Consider the following 10,747-nt stretch of genomic DNA (forward strand, 5'->3'; position numbering starts at 1 on the left):
TGTTTTTCATAGGTAATTTTGTGTTTAGAAAATTATAAACCAAAATAACTTCAAATATTTCACTCGATATGATTGATACATGTGCCAATAAAAAGAATTATATTGTTAATGTGTCAATAAAAACCTGACTTTATGTGAAAATAACTTTTGTTTCCTAAAATCCTAAATAAAGTAGATTTGTAAAATAATTTTTTCTTTTTTAATCTTCACCAAATAAGATTTTTTTTAAAAAAATAAAATCCTTACAAAAGATAATTGTAAAATTCTATTTAATAATAATTTTCACTTTTAAAATTTAATGATAAACATGATACTAAAATTATTTAATTAACAAAGAAATATTGTTAAAATATTTGTGATATTGAAAAAAATGAATTTTGAAAATAGGAACTTCTAAAAATAGTTAATATTAACTGGAAATAATTATTTGATAGCAGATTTATTTTTCTTAATCCTAAGCAAAATTAAATTTTAAAATATTATTTAATATTAATTCCCTTTTCTAAAACCCTAAAGAAACTTTAAAATTGTAACAATTTTAAGTTCTAACCAAAATAAAATTGTAAAAACTTATTTGGTAAGTTTTTTAAGAGATAATTTGATGATGAACATGATACTAAAAATTACTCCCTCTGTGTAAAATTAGTTTAGATACGAATTGTATAAATAGTATTTTTTAAACTTATTTAATAGCAAATAGAAATAATTATTTGATAACAATTTTGTTTCTAAAATTTTAAAGAGAAGATAATTTTAAAAGGTTATATGATTGTAATTTTCCTTTCCTAAAATCCTAAATAAAAATATAAAAGAGTATTTGATATATATATATATATATATATATATATATATATTTATATAATGATTGTAAATGAAAAGGAGCCCCTTTAAAAAAAATCCAAACAAAAATAAAATTTAAAATTATTTAATAATAACTAAAAAAGAATTTGATGACAAGTATGATGTTAAAACTATTTAATTAACAAAATCAAAAATTAGGATGTCCTCATGATTGCTATTTATATGTGTTTGGTCATACGAAAATCATACACATGTTTGATATATATTTTCATGTTTGGTCATAAGAAATAGATTATTATTATTATTAGTATCAGCGAAGTGATTTTTATATGCATTTTGTCAAAAAAATCAAGTTTCATCGCCATCTTATTATATTTTTTGTTTTTACTATGTAATATTTTTCTACTTCATTTTTAATTAAAATGTTGTTATAGAAATATATCATTAAGAAATAATATATTAAGAAAAATATTAAGCATCAGATAAGTTTTAATAAAATATTAAATTATTACATAAGAAAGTGTATGATGTTGTCAATGATTCGATTGACCTTATTTGACTTTCAATTTTGTTCATTCTAATTCTTAGTTCGGTTTGGGTTGGGTTTAAATTAATAGGTATGAGTGTTTTTTTTTAGCACTAAGTAGAAAGTTGATAAAAATTCACCTATATACATGATTATAAAATACAAATATTAATGTGTAAAAACAAGTTCTTAATTATAAAATAAGTTTCACGCAATATATGCAAAAACAATCCTAAAAATATAATAAAATAATTTATTAATTTTATTTCTTTATTAAATTAAAACATCAAATAAAACCCGTTGCAACGCACGGGCTCATATCTAGTATCAAATAAAGCGAGGTTTCAAACTTTCATTATTGTAGAAAATAATATTTGTTCCATTTTATATTAATTCTCGTTTTAATTATTTACATTTATTTATTTTTAAGTGTTATTTTATCTTTTTAAAATATACGGTATCAAAATTTTCAGTTTTATTCATATTCTCTTGTTGCATTAATTATTAGATACAAATAAATTTATATTTTAATTAAAAATTAAAACATTACATTTAATTATTTTAAATATATGTGAAAACATAAACGATACTATATAATATGAAAAAACGAAGTATTATTTTTTTTAAACTATTGTAAATTAAGTAATTTTTTTAAAAAATTAATAAAATTTCTCTTACCTATCAGTTACTATTTATTTCTCTTAACTATCAGTTTTGTATATATATATAGTATTTTTTTAAAACTAAACATAACACAAAAAGAAGAAGAAGAAAACTCATAGTATATCAAACTTGGCAAATCTCAGATGTTAAAGTTGCAATAAAAGCTATAGAACTTTCTTTTAATATAAAGGGGGAAGAAGAAGTAGGAACGCAAGACACACCACCACTTGTGCGCAAACTTTCGCAGTGTCCAACGATCTCAAAGTCTCTCTCTCTCTCTCTCTCTCTCTCTCTCTCTCTCTCTCTCTCTCTCTGTAACTCTAAACCATTTTTCGCATGTTGCTTGTGAATTCGGATTCGCATTTCAGAAAGTGTTCAAAAGAGTGTCCCTTGTTCAATCTCTCACAGTCAAAAAGGTTCACTCCGCAAAGAACGGATCCAAGATAGTTTTTATTGCAAAACCGTTCGTAACTCTGATCTACAGATCCTCTGTCCTAATCTTACGCTGCCGTAACGGTTTCTCCTCCTTCCCCTGCCTACCTTTCTTCAATGGTAGTAAGTGATACATGAGTTTAGAAAAGCAATCAAATTTAGCTAGCTGCGACTGCGAGTGTGTGTATTTGTAGGTTCAAGTGCAGTGGTAGGAGCTACTATCGCATAAAGGTTGAGTCTTTATTCTGTTTTCTCTGAAAAAGGTTTTAGATTTGAGAATGTGGTTTAATGGGTTTTGCTTATATCTTCAGACTTAATCCTCAGGAAGAGAGAGAGAGAGACAGAGAGATGCTCACGTGCATAGCTTGCTCTAAGCAGCTGAACACCAAAAATGGTGGATCTAAAGAAGAAGATGTCAGAGTTCTTGGAACACCCAGGTCTAAGCAGACCATCAAGTCCCTGACGTCACAGGTAGATAAAAACCTCTTCTTTATCTGTGTCACTTTCACAAACTGTTTTTTTCTTTTTCTTTCTAAGACAGAACCATGTTTAAGTCTTGTTCGGTGTCTGTTTGGGAGTTATAACAAATGAAAAAGTCAAATTTGTGCACATTGTTTGTTTTTTTTTTCAGAGTTTTGTCAGTAAAATCATGTGATTGATTATTCTTTGTATGTGAATCTTTCAGATTAAAGACATGGCAGTAAAAGCATCAGGTGCTTACAAAAGCTGCAAACCGTGTTCAGGCTCTTCAAACCGGAACCGTGACTCAGACGCTGCGTCACCTTCTGGGAGGTTCCATTACGCGTACAACTACAAGAGACCAGGAATAAGCGGAAGCTCAACGCCCAAGATTCTAGGGAAAGAAATGGAGTCAAGGCTAAAAGGGCTTTTGAGTGGAGAAGGGACGCCTGAGTCCATGAGTGGTAGGACAGAGTCCACAGTGTTCATGGAGGAGGAAGAAGAAGAAGATGAGGTCAAAGAATGGGTTGCTCAGGTGGAGCCTGGTGTCCTTATCACGTTTGTTTCACTGCCTGAGGGAGGGAACGATCTCAAACGGATCAGGTTCAGGTAATGGACTTTAATCCATTTTGTTTTTTACTTGATTTTGGAAAAATAGAGAATGTGTGTTTCTTAGGGACAAGCTTATGAGAAGTACAGTGGATATTAAAGATTAGATCTATGTGTGTTGACATCTTTACTTGAAGTGGTCCCCAGAGAAACTGTACATCCTTTTAACGAGAAAGTGTTTTTTGAGATGTGGATTCAGATCTTAAATGGATTCCCCCAAGAACTGTTGTGTGGAGAAGCATTTAATGAAAACTTGTAGGATCTAACTAACTTTCTTCATGTCCAAAATCAAAGAAGGAACACTTTAAGCTCTACATTGATGATTAGAACATATCTTGAATTAATGTTCACTTGGTTGGTATAGTGTCTATAGTCACTAAGACAGCTCTTCATGTGTTGATCTATTTGCTTACAGCCGTGAGATGTTTGATAAATGGCAAGCTCAAAAATGGTGGGGGGAGAATTTTGAGAATGTCATGGAGTTATACAATGTGCAGCAACTTAATCAGCAGAGTGTCCCAGTTCCAGCTCCTTCTAGATCCAAAGATGAGGTTTACACTCTTTGTCTTTAATCCTGAACATCCGTTCATTAAAACATGTCTTTAATTAATAAATTTGGTGTAACAGAGCTCTAGCAAGAACAGTCCTGCAACTCCACCATTACAAAAAGAATGTTCTCGAGGAAAAAGCTCACTGGCTCACCAACCAACCACACAAACACAAAGTCGGCACCACCGTGATTCATCTGGTCTTGCAACGACGCCAAAACTCTCTAGCATAAGTGGGACCAAGACCGAGACATCATCGGTTGATATGTCCGCAAGAAGTAGTGGTTCATCAAGGGAAGAAGAAGAAGAAGAGGATGATCAATCAGAGGAGGTTTCTGTGAGTAATGCAAGTGACATGGAGTCAGAATGGGTAGAACAAGACGAAGACGGTGTTTACATTACGATCAGAGCTTTACCAGATGGGACTCGTGAGCTTAGACGTGTTCGCTTCAGGTAAAAAACAAAAGCTCATTACCCCTTTTGAATAAGCAAAAACACTTGACAGCATTTGCTTCTCTTGTTTGTTGTTGTAGCCGAGAGAGGTTTGGAGAAACGAATGCAAGATTGTGGTGGGAACAGAACAGAGCTCGGATACAACAGCAGTATTTGTGATGATGCTCTGTGCAAGAAGAATCTGACACAGCAAAACCAAAACACTTATTTTTTTTATTTTATCTTTAAAAATGTTTTTTCTTGTAGAAAGGCTATACATGTGATGGAATACAACTTTGGTTTGAGATAATGCATATGCAAACTTTAAGCTCACTTGACAACATACGGATCGGAAAATTTACTATGATTTTATTTAAACTGGTCTACGATCTCATTTAAAACATGAGATTTTAAATGTTAATTCAGAACTCCACTGAAATATTCTAAAATCATTAATTTTTTAAAATTCACAATTTTTTAAAAATATATAAAATAAATAGTTCAGTTACATTTCATGCCAAAAAGTTCAATTATATTGAGTTTTAAAGGAATTAAAATTTGGTTAAATAACAAGGAATTTTCATTAGAAAAAACATCGAAAAAAAACAAGGAATTTTCATTTAAAAATCAAATCAATTATCTTCTTTTTTTGTCATCAAATCAAATGAATTATCTTTTATTTAAAAATCAAATGAATTATCTGTTATTTAAAAATCAAATGAATTATCTTTTATTTAAAAATAAGTTCAGTTACATTTGATGCCAAAAAGTTCAATTATAATTGAATTTTAACGGAATTAAAATTCATGGTTGAATAACCAGGAATTTCCATTTAAAAACAAATCAAATGAATTATCTACAAGGGTAAATTAGTCATTTCCAATCTATCCAGTTTCTGACTTTCCCTACTCTCTTGACACGTGGCAAAGACTTCTTCTCCTCGTGTTTCTTCTCCTCGATTCGAAACCCTAGAGCGCTGCGGTTTCTGAAATTAGGGTTTAAGAGTCGAATCACTTAGCAACGATCTCACTCACGAGGATCGCAATTCGTTTTGATAGATACTCATATCGATCCTTTCCTTTGATCGGTGATGGTGTCTGAGTCCAGAACCGGCGGTAATCGGGCGACGGGGCCCGACGACGACGAGGAAGAGAGGAAGGTGATTGAATCGATTAAAGAAATCGTGGGTAATCACTCCGACGCCGATATCTACACCGCCTTAAAAGAATCTGACATGAACGCCGACGAGGCTGTTCAGAAGCTGATTCATCAAGGTCTCTCTTTTTCCTCGTTATATAGAATGATGTTAGATTTGGTTATATAAAGTTTTGATTTTTCGTTTTCTTTGTGGTATTTGTAAAATAATGTTTATTATTTGGGTGACGAGTTTGTTGGATAGTTGTGTTACTCTTTTCATCATTGTTTTGGTTCGCTAAAGTCTTTCTTTTGTTTCAGATCCATTCCACGAGGTGAAGAGAAGAAAAGACAGGAAGAAAGAGGTAATCTCACAAACAATGGGACTAGGTTGTTGCTCAATACTGCTTGTGTTACTAGTATATGTCATCGGGTGTCTTCTTTGTTTGTTGGGTTTAGTGGACATTCCAACCATCCTTATTATGAAATTTCTTCTTTATGTGTGCCTTCTACTTGGTGGTCGAAAGCTTTTTCAACTTTTCTATCAATAGTATCCTTCTTTTATGGTTTTGGGTTCAATTTGGAGGTCCGCTTCTATGTGGCATAGGGTGTTGCGAACCTCTGTAACTCTGTCTTGTGTGAGCTCTGATTATATAACGAATTGTCCTTTGGCTTCAGGATGCAGTACTGGTTGAGCCTGCCAACGTAAAGAAACCTCTTGAAAGTGCTACCAGTGAAGTAAAAGTTCGTACACAGCCTGAACATAATGTTCGGAGAGGAGGATACAGTAGGAATATCTTCCCTAGGAACGCTGCTCCACAAAATGCGTTTCCTAGGAAACCTCTTGAAAGTGCTACGAGTGAAGTGAAAGTTCGTACACAGTCTGAACATAATGTTCGAAGAGGAGGCTACAGTAGGAATGTCTTCTCTAGGAACGCTGCTCCGCGAAATGCATTTGCGAGAAATCCTGCTACTGGTAAATCAACGTGATGATTATATACTTGATCGTTTTTCTCGTTATGCCTGTGTCCCAATCCGTTAGACTTGGTTGAATAGCAAAAAAATTTATGATGGTCATGTAAAAATTAGATGAAACTGGGTTGAAATGCATGTCTTGAATTCTATTGGTTTTTAAATCTTTGTGATTGGAATGAGGGATGAGGCCTCCAAGTTTCATGTAATGTATTGACCATATTCATCTACACATGCGGGTTTTTATGTCTGAATTTGTATGTTCATGTTAGTGCAGGATCCAAGAGAGAGTTCCGCGTTGTTAGAGACAACAGGTCTAATCCAAATGCTGATGAAGAGTTGAAGCATTCTACCGCTCAGTCTCCTGCATCAAATATCAGCAAAGTAGCGACCACTGAGAACAAAAAAGGGTATGTTCCATTAATTGTACGGTATCCTGGCATCCTGCTTTTCTTATTCTAGCATGTTCTATCACGGACTTGGCTTGTTTTATTTTTTTTATACATGTTTAATAGCATGATACTCTTTAACGATTGTTTTTGTGTTACTATAAAGGAGTTATGTCGCTGTAGCTGTAGTTTTCCAAAAAATACATTGGTTTTGTAGCCTTGGAAAACAGAAAGCCTACCGAGGAGTTGTTATCTTATAATTTCGAGAGAAAGCTATGCTATGCTTTGATTAGATGAGAAAAATTAAGATTGTCGCTCTTTTTTTCATTGTTTTCCAGGTCAACAGGTGGTTTAGGCAATCATCACTCTTCAGGGGCTCAAGGTTTTACCGAAGATTGTAAAGCAGCAGCAGATGTCAGGCCCAGAGATTCTGAAATTGCTCCATTACACCATCCTACCAGAAAAGAAGTCTCTGATGGAAAGGAGACATCCCGTGGTGCTACTTTGCCATCAACCAATTCAGTTTCGTCTTCCACAGATCCAGTTCATGTACCGTCTCCTGTTTCTAGATCATCACCTGTGGGAGCTATTAAACGTGAAGTAAGAGGTGGAGGCTTTGGTGGAAAACCTTCTGAAGTTATTGGTAAAGATCCATCTGCTGGTGCTTTGTCAAAAATTGGGACTCCAAATGCATATCGATCATCTTCCCCAAATTCAAAGATTAATCAAGTCAGCCAAACTACTCCACGAGAGTCTGTTTTACCCAGCGGTGTGGAAAAGAATAGGCCACTTTTGAACAGGCAGCGTGGGAACAGAGGAAGCCAATATGCTAGAACTCAACAAGTTGGTGGCCATACAAAAGGTAATTTATATGCAAATATAGATGAATTGAATGAATGTTGTGCCATTTTGACTTGGTTCCTGCCAACCATTATGCAAGTTTGTTTTTGGTTAATTGAACTGATATTCTTTATCAACCTGTACTTAATGCAGGGGTCTCACAGAACAAGGAGTGGAAGCGTAAATCGATTCAGAAACCCGTTGGACATAACCCTGGAGTAATTGGAACACCAACAAAGTCTCAGGCTTGTCGTCCTGCTGATAATATTACAAAACTGGAATCAGAGGCTGTTAAGTTGCAAGATAAGCTTTCACATGTTCATATCAGTGAAACACAGAATGTCATCATCGCAGAACATATTCGCCTCCCAGAGACTGACCGATGTCAGCTTACTTTCGGTAGCTTTGTTCGAGAGTTTAGTTCTTCAATGAATTCAGAACCTGCTGCTTTCCAGGAATCATGCTCTTCAGAAGAACTTAGAGACTCTGATCGTAGGTAAGTTCTAAAAGTTGGTTTTGTTACATCTCATGTAAAGTTTAAGATCACTTGTATCTTTCCTCAAGTAACTCGGTTGATACTGTTTGCAGTTCGCCAGTTACTGCTCCAGAGACTTTAGCAGATGGTCCGGGGGTTAAGCCTATCGATATTCTTGATGATCATCTCAGAGTTTCTGAATCTGACTCACGTGTATCGGTTCCATCTGAGCAACTGTTGCCGGAAGAGGAGGCTCATAGATCTGACAATTTGGATGAGTACTCGGAAATGCTAAAAAATTCTGACACTCTCGTCCCTTTCCAGCAGGCATATGGTAATCACGGTAGTTATGACTTCCCGTATTTTAGTCAGACAATGGATGAAAACTCACGAGGACAAGGCTTACCATCTCAGCAGGAGGTAATTTTCCTGCTTCTGCTGCATTTAGCCTTCTCTTTCATTTCATTGGCCAAGAAAAACTAACTAGGTATCCTTTTGCTAAATGCAGCAAGCATCAAGTACTCACATGGTGAACAATGCCCCTCCGTCTACGATTCCCATGCTGCAGCAACAACAACAACAACAACAGGGGTCAATGCAACAGATGTACCCGCAGGTTCATGTTTCGCATTTTCCTAGTCTCATGCCTTACCGTCAGTTCGTCTCCCCAGTCTATGTTCCACAGATGCCCATGCCAGGCTACTCAGGTAACCCAGCAGCATATGCACACCCTTCAAGTGGCAATAGCTATGTGCTGATGCCTGGAGGTGGTTCACATCCCGGTTCAAATGGTGTTAAGTATGGCATCCAGCAATTCAAGCCAGTACCAGGTGGTCCTACGGGTTTTGGGACTTACAACAGTCCTAACGGGTATCAGATTAATCCTCCGAATGTAGTTGGAAACGCCATGGGACTTGAAGATCCATCTCGCATGAAATACAAAGATGGAAATATTTACGTTCCAAACCCTCAGGTAATGGTGGTTATGTTCCTCTTGAACATGTTTTTTTCTTCCCGTTCTACTTTATTTCTGATTTGCGTTTTCTTTATGGGGACACAACAGGCTGAGACTTCTGAGATTTGGATGCAGAACCCAAGAGATCTTTCCAACCTTCAGTCTCCTCCATATTACAACGTAGCTGGACAAACGCCTCATGGTGCTTATTTACCATCCCATACAGCACATCCATCCTTCAACGCCCCTGCAGCAACAACACAGTCATCTCAAATGCAGTTCCAGGGTCTCTTCCACCCGCCACAGCCTGGTACTAGGGCGAATCTGCACCACATGGGGCCTGGGCTTGGTGGTAATGTCGGAGTTGGGGTTGTGCCCTCTCCTCCTTCTCAACTTGGTCATCCGAGTTGGGCAGCAAACTTCTGAAAAAAGAAGTCTTAACCTTCCTCTACTTGTCTAATGGATCATAATAGCTGAAAGCAAATGCTCTGTTTTTCCTTGTGAAACGGCCAAACTCTTTTTTTTTTTTTTTTTAGTCAAATGAATGCATAAAGTGTTCCCAGCTCTCAACAGTTATCTAGTAAATGCTCTATCCCTGCTTCTCAAACTTGTACTGTTGCTATAGTTTCTCTCAAAGTAAAACAGGTAAAGAACCCTACAAAGCATGTGATACTGTTTAATTGTGGAACCATGTGACTTAAACGTTGTTGCTCGCTGAGTGTTTCCCATTGTCTAAGTATTAAAAGAGCATTGAGAGATTTGTCTAGTTGTTGTATACTCTTCTCTGAGTTATGTAGCTTCTCTCTAGTTTTCTTCATATTCCTTAATAAATTCTTGATAGATAATCATTAGTTGTTGAGCTTGACCTAATGGCACCTCAAGCCTCTATAATATAAAACAAATATTCCTGATAAGAACTTGTTGAAGCTAAGCCTATAGGTTTTGATTAGCTCATTGATTACTTTTGTTTTTTAGGTGTCATCGCACATTATATCATCATAACAACAGAATCTAATTGATTGTTTTGTTGACATATTTAGAGAACTAAATACTAGTTTGAGGAGGTGGGTCTAAATCAAGGGGCCAACTTCGTTGCTTAGGGCCTAATTTGTAGGTACTTTGCTTGCTCTGATATAATAGGCCAAAGCTTTATCATCTCCTAAGTCCTACCTTGTTGAGAAATGATTACTCTCTATTAAATCCTTAAACTCAATTATTTGGAGGTAAATAAGACTATTTTGTTTCATTTTGACTAGTCTCTGGTTAATTAAACGTGGTCTTCAGTCTTAACTGTTGAGTCCACTCAATATTAATAATAGTTACCACACAAAAGTAACAGAAAATAGTTGAGGATAGTATTTCACAAATATTAATGTAATTTTGGATAAATGTTATCTAATAAGTCAAAAGAGCCCTGATTGATTTGAGGATTTAAAAGCATGACTCTAATAGCAACTCCATCCTAAAAGGAGTTTTTAAACTATGATATGGGACATTTCATGTTTCTTTAAA

At 35.2% G+C, this 10,747-nt stretch overlaps 2 protein-coding genes across 5 annotated transcripts; both read left to right on the top strand.

Annotated features, from left to right (window-relative positions):
• The first annotated feature begins 2,123 nt into the window (after positions 1–2,123).
• On the top strand, positions 2,124–4,825 carry LOC106377557 (protein Brevis radix-like 2). 3 transcript variants are annotated; one of them, XM_013817818.3, is made up of 7 exons: positions 2,124–2,254; positions 2,359–2,653; positions 2,734–2,893; positions 3,108–3,490; positions 3,906–4,041; positions 4,118–4,491; positions 4,572–4,825. In XM_013817818.3, the coding sequence occupies exons 3-7, from the start codon at positions 2,771–2,773 to the stop codon at positions 4,648–4,650; spliced, it is 1,095 nt and encodes a 364-aa protein (XP_013673272.2). In that variant the 5' UTR covers positions 2,124–2,254; positions 2,359–2,653; positions 2,734–2,770; the 3' UTR covers positions 4,651–4,825. The 3 variants fall into 3 exon arrangements, with proteins under 3 accessions (XP_013673272.2, XP_013673273.2, XP_022550961.2); XM_013817819.3 differs by having other exon boundaries at positions 2,149–2,653; positions 2,747–2,893; XM_022695240.2 differs by having other exon boundaries at positions 2,151–2,653.
• Positions 4,826–5,408: 583 nt separating this feature from the next.
• On the top strand, positions 5,409–9,993 carry LOC106377556. Of its 2 annotated transcripts, none has more exons than XM_048744608.1 (9): positions 5,409–5,744; positions 5,926–5,969; positions 6,283–6,580; positions 6,854–6,986; positions 7,304–7,827; positions 7,959–8,301; positions 8,394–8,700; positions 8,789–9,253; positions 9,371–9,993. In XM_048744608.1, exons 1-9 carry the CDS (start codon positions 5,561–5,563, stop codon positions 9,659–9,661), a joined length of 2,589 nt encoding a protein of 862 aa, XP_048600565.1. In that variant the 5' UTR covers positions 5,409–5,560; the 3' UTR covers positions 9,662–9,993. The 2 variants fall into 2 exon arrangements, with proteins under 2 accessions (XP_048600565.1, XP_022550962.2); XM_022695241.2 differs by having other exon boundaries at positions 5,410–5,744; positions 9,344–9,993.
• Positions 9,994–10,747: the final 754 nt, after the last annotated feature.

Source organism: Brassica napus, chromosome C1, assembly GCF_020379485.1.
Source record: "Brassica napus cultivar Da-Ae chromosome C1, Da-Ae, whole genome shotgun sequence".
Classification (NCBI taxonomy): Eukaryota; Viridiplantae; Streptophyta; class Magnoliopsida; order Brassicales; family Brassicaceae; genus Brassica; species Brassica napus.